Here is a 19,131-nt window from a genome sequence, read left to right on the forward strand (position 1 = left end):
TTCCACAACCACTACAAGAAAACGACAGCAAAATTGAGCACACGAAACAACCTACTCCGCAAACTGGCTGGCAAAACCTGGGGCACTAGTGCTCAGATACTCAAGACTTCATTACTGTTCAACAGCAGAGTATTGTGCTCCTGTCTAGGCTTAATCATCCCATACCAATCTAATTGACGTCCAGCTCAACACAATAATGCACACAATCTCTGGAACACTATGTTCTACTCCTTTACAATGGCTGCTGGTACTCAGCAACATTCCTCCTCCACATCTCCGTCACCAGGAAGCAACCACAAAACTGCTGGTTAAGGTTTATGCCAGTGAGAAACTTCATCTTTACATGGAAATCACCTCACATCCAGCAGTCCACTTGGGGCTAGGTCCATTGCTAAAGGATATGACAGCTATTTTGGCATGGAGTATTGAGTGAGGTGTTGTAAATCACTACCTTATCATAGAGTCATCTGTCTGCCCTCCTGGCCACAATCTTCCATGACATCTGTGGACCATGCTGAACTGTTTCCAGACAGGACAGGGTCGTTGTACAGTCAGCCTTGTCTGATGGTGCCAGGCTGCTTACTTTTCCTGTAACTGTGGTTCTCCACAGAGCATGTCACACATTGTGAACAACTGTCCACTGGCAAAGTTCCCTGGTGGACTGCAGGCTCTGCACTTTGCTGATGATGATGCTGTTAAATGACTAGGCATGCACTCCACACAATAAATAAATAAATCATTATGTCTCTGATTAGGTTGAATGAATGAGATCCATATTGAATATTAATAATCCATAGTAAATAATCATGTCTCTGATGAGGTTGATAATGAATGAAATCCATGTACAGTTCCATCTAATTGGTTGAGCTTTTGATTACTTTGAAGACGTTTCAGATCCGATTTTGATTAGACTTGTAATGTGTGCTGATATTATTAACATCTCGCATGTGGGAGGTCGTGGGTTTGATCTTCGATCGAGTCATACCAGAGACTTATTATAATTGTATTTGCAGCAGCCTCACTTGGTGCTCAGCATTAAGAGGTTAGTGTTAGGACTGGCCAGCCTGGTGTCAGGGTAGTGTGAATAGGTGGGAAATGATGCTGCATGTCTGCGATATGATGCTCCAGTGCTAGACATCACTATAAACTGCCATTGACATTGTAGTCATATGGCTTAAAAATTGTTAAAGCTACATTAAAAATCCAAAACACACACACGGATTAACATTTCTGAGACCTACAGTAATGAGCAAGATCCACGCATGCTAATTAGGTGATCTCATATATGTTCATTAAAGACCCATCGTACATACTGAATCATGTGTACGGTCACAAACCGAGCAAGTTACATGTAAGGCATGCACATTATAATAGCAGTCAGCTGTTCAATATGCCTATTGTGTGAATAGATGAATGTTTGATTTTAAAGATTTTGATTAAAGTATCATTTCACTTATTCTCAACCATGTGCTCATCTAGAACTCACTTGCCTTACTTATGTTTGACTGAGCTTGTAAATTCTCAAGTTCTAGAGACTATTTCTCATCCAGTTCTATAATATTTGGTAAACAGATTTATAGCTCTTCGATGACTTTGATTATGAGGAAATATTTATATCAGGTTATATTAAAATTAGTAAAATCAGCATGCTATAAAATTCTGAAGATAGTTGACACTGGTTGTGTTCCTACAGTACTACATAACTGTGCTTAGTGAAGTTCATTTTGGGATCTCGATATGAAGATATCATTGTGCCTTTAATTTGATATCATAGAAAAGAATATTCTTTATTGTTCTGCTGATCATATACAGGAAGTGCTCATGGAGGAGTTGATTTCATTCATCAATTGGCACACATTTATTATCACTACTTGAGTTTCTTTGAGGACAGCCAAGAAACATTACACCCATAAACATGGTTTCATTGGACATAAATTAAAACAGCATCACTTTGACATCCACTACCGTCTTGAAAACCGCAATTGCTACCTCTGCTCCTCCATACTGCTGTTTCTATCAGTATGGGGTTTTTGCTAAAAAGACTTCTGATGTCTGGTTAAATGAAAATGGTGCCAGCCTGAACTCCAATTTGGCCATAATGACAGACCTCTTGAAAATCATTATATTGCTATACCTCCTAAATGGAAAGTTGTGTTGACATGCAGATTTCACCATAAGACTTGTTACGGTCTACGGTTGTTGGTAAATCAAAGTGATGCTAAAGTAACACTCAGCATGGCTTTTATGGTGGTCATGTTAAAAATCTTCTTAATGGATGGTCATACTCATATGAGGTTTTAACCTGAACAATTCTTACAGTATCTGCTTGGTCCTAAATGATACTGGTGCCAATCTAACAGCCAATGTGCCCAGCACAATGGTCATTTTGAATTTTTTTTTACCATTACTCTGTTCATGGAGTCTTCAACAGCAGAAGACTTCTTATGATGCCAGGTTGGTCCTGAATGAAAATGTTGTAGACTGTACATCTAATATGACTATTTAGGTGGTTATCTTAAAGATATTGTTATTGCTTTAATAAATCACAGAGATTATCTCAACACTCTGCAGTTTTGAAAAAAAAGTCTTACCTTGGATTACAAGGCAGTAGAGTATCATTCACATTGGAGTATTTAATGCTCTGTCTATGGATGGATGAATGCATGTATGTATGCTGTTTACATTACTGTAAATATGCATTTGGTTTAATAAGATTTTAAATTTTAAAATGATTAAAAGTTCTAGTGTTTAAAAACAAATGTTACTTTGGAAAGTGGCCAGCATATGTTTATCAAGATCATTTTAGTATGAATTGAATTGATTTTCTGCATTTTACTTAATGTTGATAATAATGGCTGCTTGAAACTGCTTAAAACTTCATGGAGATAAGAAATATAAACATTGATTACACTGAATATTTTTTTAGTCAGCCTTTTTATTTTGGGATATAAACAGTGCACTAAATGTGTGTTTGATTGCTGAACTTCCACTTCCAATACTGATACCAGACATTTGTAGCAAATTCCAATTACCACCATTATTTTAAATTTGTTCACTTCCTAATGTCTCCAAATTCATATTTCTTGCATTTTATTAAGTCATCGGTCATTTTCACCTTTATTGACTTAAGTATTCAGTGTGAAAAAGTGAGACATTCTTTTCAATTTGTTCAGTTAGAACATGATGTGATCTTGACCAGTGCCACATTGCCATAGTGATGAAATCATGTGTCTTGATGTTTTAGTGGATTTGTTTGATAGTGCGGATAAAAAAAATATCACAACATAGAAACTTGTATATGTACCATTAACGTACATTTTTTATACTTGCATGAGATCTTTTGAATTTTAATGTGACAAAGTCATAAGGATAGAGTCTGGAGAAAACTGTACGTAGAAACCATTTAACTTCAACTAATGAAATTTGGTATGCATGTGTTTTACCATCTCTAAATGACCTGATTAGATTCTGATGTAGTTTGGCTAATTTTTATTTTAAAAGAGAAAATAAGCTAATTTGCTTTTAGTATGTACTGTTATCGATGTTTTGTTGAAAAGCTTGTCACTACGTTTTCATGGAAACTGAGTGACATATGCAAATTCAATTTAGTAGACAGATTTATATGCATAAGTTGATGACATGATTAGATTTATCTGGCATTTAAATGTTTTTGTAGTTTTATGTCCGGGGGATGCCATTTGAAATTATAATAGTATTAGTACTGGTACATTTGTTTATTCTTTTTCAGATTTACTTGCTGGCAGCTCCTCCAAGTAAATTCTTGACTGCATTGTTTCGACTTCACCTGCACATGTTGTCAGGTGCTCCTATTGCAATATTGTTTCCTGTAATAAACACTCGTTTGGTAAGTAAAATAAGTTGCAAATACTACATGTACATGTATTTAAATTTTTACAAGCTTGATATTTTAAGAATTTAGCACTGTGACTGATTGGCCTTTTTTTTTAATGCAGTAAAATATCTTGGATTAATTTAATTTGAATAATATAAATTGCTCATGCATGATTCACAAAATGTTTTCACAAGCATGAGATTTCTGACAATTTAGAAAATTACCTCTGTTGTAAATAAGTTGGATTTGCTATATTTGCAAAAATGAAATTGTATAATTCCTATTACATTTTTGTATTATTACAGATGTACAGTATAACCTGTATTGATAGACCTTGTCCTCCATGCACAGTTTTGTTAATTATGTAGTGTTATGAAAGGCCACCTGTCTTGAGACCATTAAATGTTTCGCAGAACAGTTGATCTTTCAAGACAGGCTCAACTGTATCAATCTTTCAGTTTTATGCAGATGAAACTAAGATATGTTTTGCTACATTCTGTCATCTTTTAGTTCATAGGAGTGCCAAAAATGTATGAATCTATCTATATAAAAACAATTAATATACAGTAAAACCTGTTATGAGAGACCACCCCTTCTGCCAACAAAAAGTGGTCTCTCAAGACCAGTTGTCTCACATAGCAGGTTTGTACAAAAAGATCAGTTTCCAAGGTCCAGTTTCAGAACAATTTAAAGAAAAATATCCACAATCACTGTACATATATTCTATTTTTTATTAATAGTTCTTGTTAAAATATTGTATTCATTCATCAAAAAACAAAATTATATCAGTAAAGATATACTTCTATCTTTAAACATGAAATCAGATTTACATTTGAAGATCACATATTTTAGCTATAACAGCCTGAATTTGTTTTACCGACATTTAAACCACTTTTTTTGCAAGTGGTCTGCTCTTTTTCACTTCTTTCAGTTACAATTATTATTTTCTCCAGCCTTAAAGTATGTCTCCTTTTTTGTTGGAGGTTAGTCCATTGTTGTTAAGGTTCTGGATGTTAAAATTATTTGTGCTCAGTTATAATATCAAATGTAAAAACGTTTTTGACTGAGCTTTGGGAAGTTATAAAAAATCTATACATGTGCATTGCATATCTAACAATTAATGGAAAAAAAAGAAACAATTATCTCATCCAGAAACCGAACCATTTAGTCAGAGACAAAAGTCAGCAACTTCATTCAAAGAAGACATACAGGGATTAACTCTGTTTATAAACAAAATATGTAACCCAGTCGCACCTACTTGAATAAATGACAGCTTTGTGATTGAGATGTAACAACTTAACATTGGGGAGAAAAACAACAAGCATCGCAAGTCTTGAACACTATCAGTCGAATCCTGCATATGATTCTCTCTTGCTGGTTTAATAGACGTTGACCTTAATCACCCCCTGGCAATACAGGTTAACTCTAAAAACAAACAATACATGCAACCACTATGTGAAACTTTGGAACTACCATGGCAATTTGTGAATTGTACATTAGCCTGGTTTTCTGACTGTTGCATCTATCACCTGTAGCCACAATCCTTCTTTTTTAAATTATTATTCTTTTTATGTTTGTTTTTTGTCAGAACATTCGTTACTAATCAAGAGTTCATTGTAACAATTGATTACGTAAAGGTCAATGGTGTCTGTCTTTGTTCTTGTAATACGGTCATTCATAGGGATGCTAGGTCCTATGATGAGGCTGGGAAGCAGGCTAAGTGCGGGAATAATTAGTCTGGTTCCCTGCTTCTTAAGCTTCCTGCGTTGCTCACCCCTATACGAATAACATAGAACAACACAGGGAGCATACAAAGCAGGGAACCAGACTAGGGAATAATGTACATATACTTTAGTCTGGTTTGCAACAGAAACTATAAAACACTATAAGCATAGCTACAAAATTTCAGATATCGACCTGCCTATTTTTATTTTTTATATATATATTTTTTTTTTAAATGGTATGAGTGGTCATTGAAACTGGGATTAAATAATAAATCCTCGTTTTTGTGATGCGGTCGTTCATAGCAGTGTCAAAATGCATATTTTTCCAAGACATTGCAGTCACAGGTCGTGTTCAGCAGGTGGTCGCTCATAACAAAGCATTTATATAACAAAATTGATCCATACATTACAATTGTGATCGGAAGTGACAGGTGGCTGCTCATAGCAGTTTTTATTGTATACTCATTTTTGTCAGTTAACTTTACATTATCACAATTGTGCAGTATTTTATGATACATTTTCAAAATCTTGCAGTATTTTACAATACAAAACACCTTGATATTGCATGCACGTGACACATGTACCTAAAAAATAGTTTAGTATATTAGGAACTACTTTGTAAATAAACCATGTTAGTAGATGCTTCAGGTTTTAGTTGATTAGATTTGTTTGTGGATTAACTCTTTCATCCATTTCAAAGTATTGATGATAAAGTTAACGATGTGGATGAGTTCACTGAGTCAGAAATGAAACTTTCAAACAAGCATATGAATGAACTTGATATTTGCAATGTCAACAATGTGAGAGATATTGTGACAGTAATTGAAAATACCATTCTGATCATTGAAACAGTTCTTGTCAGAGACATATTCATACCTATTTGCAAATAGAATGGTTCAGACTATGACCAGTGCTCTCTAGGGTTCTTAAAAATATTGAATAGAAAGCATATTGAGGCTAAATGCTATCTCATGTCTATAAGAAATATACCATTTTACAAGTTTATCAAAATACTTTATTCAAGAAAAAAGTCCAGCTGAAGGTTTTGATAGGAAACTATGAGCTTCAGAGCCAGTAAGCCAAGATGATGAAAAGTATTATTTCCACTGGCTAAATAGTCTGTCGCACAACAGCTTGTTTGCAATTTTCCCTCATGTAACTATTTTGATACAGTGTTAAACTAGCAATAGATGACACACACACTGTATGATACAGGTCATAGCTGGAGTCCCTCCAACAGTGAGATGCAATTGATAGGCCATAAACATGTCCTCTTTAACTGCAAATAAGAATAGTAATAAATATACTTACAATTATGCATCTTGAATTTCCTCAAAATGTACTTTGTTTGCTCTGCAGATCTGTATGATATGTCCTGCAAACCTGATACACACCAAAACTGTACTGGAATTTCGAGTACCTTTTCAGCTGAAATCTGTTCTCCTTACTGCTATGAATTGACCTAATAATCCAGTCCATAATACATGTAATCAGAAAAGCAGAATTGTGTTGGATCAAAATAAAAACAAAATCCATCTATTCAAGACCAAATGGAAAAGTAGTTGCAATGAGCATTCATTCACAATATGCCTCAATTTTAATTTTCAATTTCAGTTATAAGTAGACCAAAGCGACAATCCTTTTTTAAATTACTGTCATGCACGCGACAATGTTCAAAGATCACTGGGCGGTGCTATGTGCATATTAATAATTATTGTGTATTGATGAGTCAATGTTTGAATATATGTTTTGGAATATTGTATAAATTCAATTTGTTTCTTGTATATTTTTATAATTAAGCCTTAGGTAGAAAAAGAAAATGGGTATATAATGAAATGGTTACTGCATTTGTATGGGAGAAAATGAACTTGTTTTCTCAGATGAATACTGCACTCAAAAAGGTCATGCAATGTTAATTTTAAAAAATTGAACTAATTTTCCCCATACAAATGCAGTAATCATAAAAAAATTAGTAGCTCTCCAGGCAGTTTGTGTGTAAAGGATGATCAGTCAGTATTTTTACTTTAATATTGTTTAATCAGTAGAAATAAAAGTTATTAGAAAATGCGCATTCTGACCCAAATAATAATAGGTTCTATTGTTATTACTGTTGAGTCACTGCTGATACAAAATACTGTGTGACTCCGCTATAACATGGTAGTTGGGACCCATAGAACCCAACCGTGTTATAGACTGAACAGTGTTATAAGCAGCCAGGTCAGTTCTTGAAGAAAAGGATGCATGTACCCCCAAAAATTTGCAAGGGGAGTAGGTAATAAATGCAGGTGGTAAAATAGGTGCTTCATTGGCACAGTTACCATCTTAAATCGATGCATATTAAATGAGAAATACACCTGTATTGAAAACAGAGAAGGCATATATAATAGTTTACTTTATTTAGAGAATCATGAATTGGTACATATGCATGAATACTGTTTATATATACATGTCTAATGTATAGCATGAATAGAGTATCAACACCGTGTACTCACCCACAAATCTCATCATATACATTGAATCCACAATACAAGTGATTCCATCAAAAATATGCATGCTTACATATTTAAAATTTTGTCACAGGTCATATTGGTTTTAATTTAGTGGAAAAACGTAGCACAATCATGTAAATAATGCTAAAGAACATTTACTTTTAAGTACATCCTAAGTTGGTAAAAGTTAGTTTGCGTTTTAAATTGCTGTTGGTAGCATTCATAGGCATAAACTGTTTCCCTACAGAAAGGAAACTTTCACGGCACAGTTAATGTGTTCAATACACACTGAAAAATGCAAAAATCCATCAGATTCCGTTACTTTTATTTAAGTTTGGCACTGACTTCCTTTGAAGAAATTGTCTTTGTTTTTATTGAAGATTGTAGTCGGCTTACTTTAATGAAGGATGCATGCGTTGTTGAAGTCACCGCTAAAGGATAGCTTTGGAGAACCAAACAAATGCCCATTTCTTATTGTGGTGGCAATGTCAAATAATTGTATTGCATGATTGAGACTGATTTTTTCTTTCATTTGCTGAGTATGTTTTCATAACAATCGGTGCTTCAAAGGTAATTTGTTTCCTTTGAAATTTCAGGAAACTATTTTATCTGGGTACATTTTTAAAAGGGAATTGGCCGTCATTTGGTCTATTCTAGTTGCTGTTCCCCCCTGTCTATTGAATAAACCAATAAGTAAGATGTGTTTTTTCTTCTTTTTTTTAAATACTTTTGTGGTAGCAGCATGATGCTGCCTTCCACACATGCGTCATAAATTTAACAAAGTGTCAATGGACTATAGAGACAGGTGTTCTGGTCTGATGACAGGGGTTATTACAGAAAATGTGAGTGTTGTGAAGGATATAATTCTGAGTGAAAAGAAGAGGAACTTTACCTACCATCCACATACAAATGTCTGTCTATGTAAATAGATAAATTACTAGTGAGCAGCCAAAAATCTGACAAAAGATAGATTATAAGATAATGCCTTGTCCGGTTGATCTCTGTTACCAGAAATGTCAACAACAAAAAAGCGAATATCTCACAACATGCAGTACTCATGCTAGATTTCAAGATAAGTGGATTATGATATAACAATGCATTGTTTAGATGGTTTGTCAGTATGAACAAAGAATTTGTTTATGTAACAATATATAAATTTCAGTGAATTTTATATCCAGTTTGCGGCTTCCTTTCATGGGCCCTTTGAATTTCTCTACTCCAAACCAATGGTTGTATATACAAGTTTAAACAGCCAACAGTGTCGCCAATAAAAATAAATTGCCAGATGGTATATTTTGCCGCCAGTAAGGGAAAAATCCAAGTTGGCGACATTGGCGAAGCCCTATGCGATCCCAGAATAAACTTTTTACACATTATTTGTCATACTTTTAAGAAGAAAAAAACAAATTTCAGGAGCCATGCCATAATAGTCTTGTATTATTCATTTGCGATGTCTTCCCCAAGATGATAATAAACTTTTTACGTTTTTTTGTACTTTTAAGAAAGTTCTTTTTTCGTGTATGAGAAAAATACATGTATATGAAATTTTGGGAGCCACACCACAACCGTGTTATATCTGAATTTGTATTATAATGGAGCGTGCTATAATAGGGTCACACTGTACTGTGGACTTTTTTAAATATGGGAATATACATTTTTATGCTTTTGCAAGTAATTACTTTTTTGTTATGACTGAAAAATTGTTGTTGTAGGGTTTAACGCCATTATTCAGAATACGATAGGCTATACATGGCGGCCAGTATTAATGGTGGAGGAAGAACCTGCGAAAACCAGGAAAGAACCACCGACCCACGAGAAGCCTCTGGCAAGCTTTCTCACATACCCACATTGGCTGAATCCGAGACTCAAACCCACGCAGACAGAGGTGAGATGTCAGTGATCCATAACGGAGAGCACTTTAGACCACTCAGCCACTCGGGGCCCCCTGAAAAATTGTTAATGTTTCGTTAAAAATCCAAATCACACACTTTTTTTGTTGGTATATAAATTTAGGGATTTAAAAAACATTCTGCTTTTTTCAGTTACAACATCTATTGTTATTTGGGGTCTGTAACAATAGTGATTCAGCGATTACATGCTTGTGTTTTGTGGCAGCTTCAAAATAGTCAAGAGTTGATATCCCATGAAAAATAGTAAAGTTATGATATTCAAGCTGATATGTAAACAAAATCACAAGTTAAGCAATGATTTGGTCATTCACTTTTACATTTGGCCAGAATTTTCTGTTTGTCAGCATTCCATTAATCCAGTGGATCAATCCTTATAATATTCCTAAGTTTCTGTCTTGTTCTTGATTTGCAGTATTCTCACATTCTCTTGTATATTAGTTCTGTTCGTTGCATGCATCACAGGTGCAATCTTGTGGACTTAAAGTGGAAATGCATACCACATGCATGGGTGCAGAGTGGTTTATTGAGGAAGGGGGTGCTTAGAGCAAACATATACTTTATGTGATCACCCAAAAAAGTGTATAATTTTCTTTTGCAATATTAATCAGTAGTTTTGGTTCTACTGGTTAAAGACCAGAAGACTGCTTGGTTCGCCACTAATCTGTTTTCCATGTGTCTGTCCATTAGCACAAGAATTTTATTGCTACTCCTCCTACACTACTTTGAGGATTGCCCTGAAACTTCTATACATTTATTCCATATTCTGGATGGTCCAGAATGAAAAATACTCTCTTGGGCATCCAGTGTCGCTATTTTTTAAAATCGTATTGTTTACTCAACATGAATGAATGGGCATATTAACATGGGGTTTTCAATAAAGGCTAATGGTGCTGATCTGACATGCAGTGTGGCTTGCTTGGCAGCCACCTTGAAAATCTTGTTATTGCTACTCCACCTGAATGGAAGGTAACATTGACCTGGGGTTTTGACCTATCATGAAGTCTAACTGAACACAAATTGTAATGTTGCTAATTTTATCATTTTTGCCATCTTTAAAAACTTTTCCCAGTTAATGATTTTAATGACATGGAATAATTTAACTAAATAATTCCTCACAAATTATATCTGAACACAAGTGCAAAACCTGATAACTAATTGATTCCAGAGACTGATCTAAAAGAGGAATGAATTATTTGTTTGTCAAGTCCCTGTTTAGACACATTTTCAGTAGGCACTGCTCCAGTGGCCTAGTGGTTAGAGTGTCCGCCTCACATGCGGGAGGTCATGGGTTGGAATCCCACCGAGTGATACCAAAGACTTACAAAAATGGTACTAGCAACTGCCTCAGTTTGCCCTCAGCATTAAGAGGTTAGTGTTAGGACTGGTCGACATGGTGTCAGGATAATGTGACTGGGTGGGACATGATGCTACATGTCTGCAGCATGATGCCCCAGTGCTAGACATGGCTATAAACTGTCACTCTGCAGACATGCTAGTGATATGACTTTAAAAAAAATTAAGATATGATTAAATTACAAAACACACACACAAACACATTTAAACTAGACCTTGATGTGAGCCATTTCAATGGAAGATTCAATCAAATTGTTAACAAGTCTTTTTCTAGAATATACTAAGCTCATAAACAACCTCTTTATAACCATTAATCATGGATGAAAGTTATTCATGTAAACATCTTGTTTTACAAATGACCATAATCTTAAAGTAAAATCGACAATCATAGGCAAAATAATATATACAGATATTACACAGGAAGACTGCATCTAGTATATGGTGAAGTTGTTCCTGTATAAAAATATTATTGCTAAATATGGCTGCTGTACTGGTCATTCTATCTTTTTAGTACTCAGGAATTTGAGAGATGCTTTTAACACTTAGTAGGTGAAAAGAAGAAACATTGGGTTTCTGGAAATTTTTGTTGGCCAGGAGAACATCTGTCCTAAGTTCCAGAAAGTCTTTTGTACAATCAATTTAAGTTCATAACTTATTAATTGAATGATAAAGTCATCAACTTTCTAAAAGAATAAAGTTTATATAACAAAATTTCTGACAGTCTTTTGATGGATTTCATATTTTTTCACCTTTATCTTTTATTTTATATACATGTAACTTATAAAGAAGTTTTACATATATATCATTTATGCTTTTGCTTATTTTGGATAGGTTTTTCTTCGCAAATTTATTTCAGTTTTTAACTTTGCAAGTTGGAATTTGAGTTTCAGTTTGTACTGTATTGCTGTGATTGTGCTAATATGCTGTTAAACCTCGTGCACACATAAATACATGCGGACATCCAGTTGAAAATTTCCTTTTTCAGCTGCCAAAGTTATTAGCTGATACCACTTGATTAATATTTAGCTTGAAGAAACGGTCATCATCAAACAATTGTTGTATAATGTTTTGTCCCTTCCAAGAATGTGAACTGCCCATCTAGTATATCACTTTTGCAACATAGAATTCATATTTCATTGGGTAACACGAAGGGACATGTATTTTGATTTTATACAAGACAATCCAAGTCAACAGTGGGAGTAGTAAATGTTTATAAGACTATTTGCATTATTGATTCTAGGTTCTCTATGTTTATAGAAACAATAATACATTGTATTGACAGCTACCATCAATGGTAACATGTTTGTTCAGTTTTGCATGGCATCCTGCTTCCAATATCCACAGAATACTCCATATTTCACCAATGTTAATTCCAGGGGACATGTCTTGAAAACTTTTTTAAAAGTGCAGGTAACCTACTAGCAATTAAAGTGATTGATGTTGTTGGTTTATGATAGGCAGTAAATGGCAGACAGTATAACTAGCGGAGGGAGAACCATGAATGCACGCAAAGCTACTGGCAAGCTTTCTCACATAGCAGCATTTGCCAAGTCTGAGGCTCGAAACCACACGGACAGAGATGTGATGGCAGTGATAAGTAAGGGCAAGCACTTTATAACCACTAGGTCACCAAGGCACCTATCAGTGATTGATATGCCTTGTGAACTTAATGGATTCTGCTTGGCTCATGTGTTATTAACTTGAGGAAATGCACCATTTGCCACACCAAACCCGTAACCACATGAACAGCACCAGTTCTTAGATCAGTGCAGAATGTTTGTAAGTGGCAGATGTAAAATGTTTCTTACATTCAGTATTAACCTTTTAAATCTGCTAGTTTAAAAAATTCATCAGTAGTATGGTAATTGGTTTCATGCAGCAACCAATGTAGATGCTTTTTGCTTAAACTTAAGGCATGCATGAATGAATCTCATGCAAATAAGTTTTTATTTATTTCATACCAGTCAATAATTGAAGTCTCTAAGGAGAGAAACAAATATGAGATATCTTACAACAGTAAATTGATCATTATTGTTATACAAGACTACAGAGTTTGTGTTGCAGCTTCAGCAAATAAGGTATTGATTAGACACATTTGAAAACATGTTTTATTTTCTTCCTGCTGGGTATTATCTTTTGTTAACAGATATGTCAATAGTACAAAAGCAATATACGAGTTCTCCAAGTTCCTTCTTTTCACTTTTGTGCTCACACAAAGTTACTAGTAAACATGTATCAAATACCAATAGATTGCAAAAGCTCTTGAAATCTGTTGTATCTGCTATGCATCAGATGTAACTATGGCTTTTGGTTTCCAACACACAGCTTGATCTTTATTGTCTGTTCAGTTTGAAGTGGTTGATACTATATCATACGTTTGCATGTTCTCTTTCTCTATGTGTGCCTTAAGTTTGGTGTACAGTGGTATACTGTTGTCCACCTGTCCATGCATGTGAGAGATTTTCTTGAAACTTGGCCCAAATATATATTGTAACTGGACATTATATCATATACCTTAGCCATGCCCCCATCTTCAAGGGCAAGGGAAAATGTCATTATATGACTTGCATCCTTGTCTGGTGTTTAAATTTCAAATCAGTGGAGATATTTTAATTTTGATTTTAAGTTTGCAGGGCCTGTCCATCAATTTGTTCATGCATCCCTTCAGTTTATGATATATACCTTTGTAGATTTTGTTTTATCAGATACAATTATCATGGAATTCTCACTCAGTTTTACATCTTCCATACAGCAGATCATTTTATTAAGCATAGCTCAAAAAACCATTCAACATGTTCTCCTGGAATTGGAAGTGTACATTGTCTCATTGACCTAGATGTGTCTTTTGAGTTTTTTGGCTGATAAACTCCATCTTTAGCTCAGTTGTTCATAGACCAGAAGAGCTTAAGGGATGGCCTGTTAGCACAAGATTGTTATAGCTACTTCTCTTAAACTACTTGGTGAATTGTCACAAAGTTATAAAAATTTGTCCCAGTAGTGCTACTTAGACATCCAGTATGACCACTAGAATGACCGTCTTGAAAATTGTGTTATTGCTACTTAGACATCCAGTATGACCACTACAATGACCATCTTGAAAATTGTGTTATTGCTACTTAGACATCCAGTATGACCACTACAATGACCATCTTGAAAATTGTGTTATTGCTACTTAGACATCCAGTATGACCGCTACAATGACCGTCTTGAAAATTTTGTTATTGCTACTTTTCCTTAGCAGACAGCCATATCAGGGTTGGGGTTTCACTGTTGTTGTGATTTAGAATGGTGCTGATCTGGCATCCAATATCACCACCATGGCAACCATCTTTCAAATGGAAAATCATACTGAGATGAGGCTGTTGCCTCTTATGGAGTAGATGGTCCTGGTTGAAAATATGATCTGATGACAACATGATTTGTACTAGGATGAAAAGTTCTTGAACATGAGGAGTTCCCTTGAAAACTCCTTGAATATAGAAGAAATTGTAAAGGTGTTATCTTTGAAAAGTTCTCAGATTTGTTTTTAAAAATATCTTGATGTTTGCCAAAAACCTATATGAAACTGAATAAAATGTTGTACCGTTTCAAATTTTGCAATGTTTTCATTGATGTATTATCCAAAAAAAATGAATAACACGGGATAACATTTGGTGGATCACATGATATACAACACATTAGTTAGCAAGGCAAAATATGGAGAAGGTTCAATTTCTGCATGACATAATATTTCTTAAAAATCTTTGGGAGCCCTTTGAAAACTCACTGAAAAGATCTCACCAGGATTGTATGAACTGTTATCTTTGTTATGTTTACTCCTCCTAATCGAAGGTCATGTCAGCATGGGGTTTTCACCAGCAACATCTAGTTGAATCTAATTGAAAAGGTACTGATCTTAACATCCAATAAGGCCAAATCTTGTTGGTTCAGCTCCGGAATGGATGGTCATGTAAGTATGGGGTTTTCACCAGAATTGTTATGATATCTAGTTGGCCATAATGAAAATTGCATCAGTTTTACATGCATATTTACTTGAAAATCTTAATCTAACTACTCTTCCTGATATGATCATATTGACTGGGTTTCTCCAAAAGAAATTGTGCTCTCTATTTGGTCCTGAATGTAAATGGTGCCAATCTGACATCCAAAATCTGAAAATCATTTTATTGCTCAAGAATGTCAGAGATGGTTTAAATGCTCAGAAGGAGAAAATGGTGTTGTCTTGGATTCCCGGAAACTCATTTGGTCATTAGAGCATCAGTCCCTTTGAGGTCTCTTGTTGAAAAGAGTTATGGCCCTTGCCAATGAAGTTCACTTTCATGTAAGATGTTCATTGTAACTAGAACAACAAACTAAAGCTTTAAACCATTCTGAATATTTTCTTATACACTTGAATGTGTCATTTATGGGTTTAGTCTCGTCTACTCCATTTGAATATAATTATTATGTCCCTTGCCAGTCATATTCTTGTCTTCACACGGAAACTTGGAGTGGTCTTTGCAGTCAGGCACAGCTCTAGAACCATTCAACATATTCTGACAAAAATCAAACATTATTTATCACATAAACAATATTAAATATAACACTAGAAAATTCCAAAAGTAAATCAGATTGTTTAAAACTAGTTTTAACTAGATTTATTACATGGTTGCTATTGAATTTAACTATTTTAATACATGGTTGCCATTGAACTTAACTGTCTTATAATTGTTACACAGTAATTTTTTATAAATCTGCTGCTATTATCCACCACACTGCTAGAGTACACTAGCACTAAAATTAATTTTACATTGAGAGATCACATTACTACTGTTTGTCAGAATGTATTAGAATGTGTTACAAATAAATTTAGCTGTTGTTATGCATAGATATGAAATAATATAATCAATTTCACCATAATATGGTATATTATAATGTTGACTACTGGCATCTAGACTAACAGATCTGCTCTACATTATCAGAAGTTGATAGTGTTGTGATGAACACTGTGTTAATGTAAAATTTACTATGCTATATTGAAAGGCATGGTCTATCTCACCTTTATTACTTATTCAATTGTTTAAATCCTGAACTCAGGTGTTTTGTTTATACACCACATGGGGTTTTACAGTATGTACAGGAGGGTTCTTAAATGTTCTTTATCTCATTTTCTTATGAATACACTATTTTTCATATGATAAGGCTGGAGGGCAAGAAGTGGAAATTCTTGTAAAAATTGGAAATGGGCTTATAATTGGTAAAAGCTTTGTTAATATTGCAGTCAGAGTTTGAACAGCAACATTTCCTTTAAGACCAACTAGACCTTGGCATGAATGTGTGTATAAAACTTTATGACAATCCTGCAAGTAATTTAGGTGTGTTATAACTACACCTTGGCATGAATGTGTGTATAAAGCTTTACGACAATCCTGCAAGTAATTTAGGTGCATTATAACTAGACCTTGGCATGAATGTGTGTATAAAGCTTTATGACAATCCTGCAAGTAATTTAGGTGCATTATAACTAGACCTTGGCATGAATGTGTGTATAAAGCTTTATGACAATCCTGAAAGTAATTTAGGTGCATTATAACTAGACCTTGGCATGAAAGTGTGTATAAAGCTTTATGGCAATCCTGCAAGTAATTTAGGTGCATTATAACTACACCTTGGCATGAATGTGTGTATAAAGCTTTATGACAATCCTGAAAGTAATTTAGGTGCATTATAACTAGACCTTGGCATGAATGTGTGTATAAAATTTATGACAATCCTGCAGGTAATTTAGTTGCATTACAACAACAAACTTGTGCTAACAGATGGGCAAATGATGGATAGCAGGTCATCCCATATGAAAGCTATATTTAAAAAAAAAACAAGAATAAATAATAGCCATCCTAAAACCAGGTATGTGCAGCAAAACTTGGTGCAGATCCACTAAATAATGATTACAGTCCATAAGTGAATTTCAGCAACTTTTAGTCATTACACAAATCATCTACATTTCCAATTTAGAGGAAATTCAGATACTGAAAGATTTGTTGTAAAAAAAATATACCAGTATGTATGCTTAGAACCAAAAAGTTAAACAAAACTTTTTTTAAAACTTGCTGTAAAGCCTCAAAAGTTTATTCGTATCATCTACATATGCTTTAAAACTTTCCTTCAGATTTCATTTGTCTATATCAAGTGGTTTTTACTTAATAACGTTAAGAAAATTTGTAAATTAGATTTGGTAAAATTGGTATAATTTTCCGAAAACTTCGGTTTTCACTAAAAAGCCAGTCATGATGTCAGGTTGGTCATGAACAAAAATGGTAGCCACTCTGACCTGCATTATTGCCCCCATTGCATTCATCTTGAAATTCTTGTTCTTGCCACTCTTTCTAAACATAAAGTCAGATCAAATAGGGTTGTTACATCTTCTCTTGTACAGATGTTACATGTAATATTAATGTGGGGGTTTTCATTAAAAGAGTTGATGGGTTAAAATTCCTTATCAGGCTGTCTAGTGGTTCTAAATGAAAATTTTGAAATGTTGAAGTCCACCATGCTTGCCCTCTTGAAAATCTTGTTATTGCTATTCTTTATAGTATAATAAATACACTGTATATAGTTTACCCGAAAAGAAAGTGGTGCCAATCTTATGTTCAATATCAGAGTTGGTTTCAGCACTCTGGAGTTCAACCGCTCCTGTGGCTAGTGGTTAGAGCATCTGCCTGAGATGTGAGAGGTCGAGGGTTCGAACACCGGCTAAGTTATAGCAAAGACTAAATAAAATGGTACTAAAAGCTGCCTTGCTTGGCGCTCAGCATTAAGAGGTTAGTGTTAGGACTGGTCGGTCTGGTGTTATGATAATGTGACTGGGTGGGACATCATGCTACATGTTACATGTCTGCGGCATGATGCCCCAATGCTAGATGTCACTATAACTGTATCACAGCAGACGTCATTGCATTATGACTTAAAAACTGTTAAACCTGCATTAAACATCACACACACTCCTTGCAGCTCTTTTGGCCAGAAGATTGTCAGACCATTTGACTCGTGTTTTTGGTTGCAGAGATAAATTTACCTCAGTTTAGAGAATGAACTATTTTTTATATCAGTTAAAAAAATGTTGCACATAGTCAGGAATAAGTAATAGCTAGTAACATGCCAAAACTTGAAATATCTAGGTGTAAGTCATGAAATTGAGTTTAAAATTTTAAATCTTTCATGTCACTTGAATTGCCAAAACTATGTGACATACCATGTAGGTGTTACTTTTCTAACTGTGAATATTGTGTTACCACTGTTTATGTTAACATTAAGATATTACGTTAACAGAAACATGGTCATGTCATTCATTAAATATGGTACTGTGAAACAAGCAAGTTTCAGCCAGGCTGTGTCCTGTGTAAAAATGCACAGAACAAAAATAAAACAGAAAGAAGCATATAGAGACATGTTGAACCATATATGAAATGATTTTCAATAGACCAGAATGAAAATAAAATAAAACTAATATAAATTAAATAGCAAATAATAGAAAACAAATGTAAGCCATTTGTTGGAATATTCCATGAAGATAACCCATGTTATAACAGGGATGGATGTTAGGTGATCATTGTATATTTATTGGCTAATGTTATTTTTCTTCAGTTGCCCTTTGAGACAGAAGTGTACTACCTCCAGCACCTGTTGATGATGGTCATTCCATTTTACTTGATCAAGATTGGAGGTAATTAAAAACTCTTAGAGACTGTATAATACAATAAGTTCTAGCTTATTTTAATTGGTGAGACTTTCTTATTCTAGCATGTTTCTGGTACCATTTTCAT

The 19,131-nt window shown here is 34.4% G+C and overlaps 1 protein-coding gene across 3 annotated transcripts in view; it reads left to right on the forward strand.

The window, feature by feature from the left end:
- The window catches only part of LOC149799451 (transmembrane protein 164-like), a 97,335-nt gene that overhangs the window by 58,350 nt on the left and 19,854 nt on the right, over nucleotides 1–19,131 (forward strand). For all 3 annotated transcript variants that reach the window (XM_089958801.1, XM_089958802.1, XM_089958803.1), the window contains exons 3-4: nucleotides 3,749–3,865; nucleotides 18,953–19,031. In XM_089958801.1, coding sequence (XP_089814927.1) covers nucleotides 3,749–3,865; nucleotides 18,953–19,031 — 196 coding nt within the window. The remainder of the gene's footprint in view (nucleotides 1–3,748; nucleotides 3,866–18,952; nucleotides 19,032–19,131) is intronic.

The sequence above is a fragment of the Sinohyriopsis cumingii genome, chromosome 5 (assembly GCF_028554795.1).
Source record: "Sinohyriopsis cumingii isolate HCF-2022 chromosome 5, ASM2855479v2, whole genome shotgun sequence".
NCBI classification, from domain to species: Eukaryota; Metazoa; Mollusca; class Bivalvia; order Unionida; family Unionidae; genus Sinohyriopsis; species Sinohyriopsis cumingii.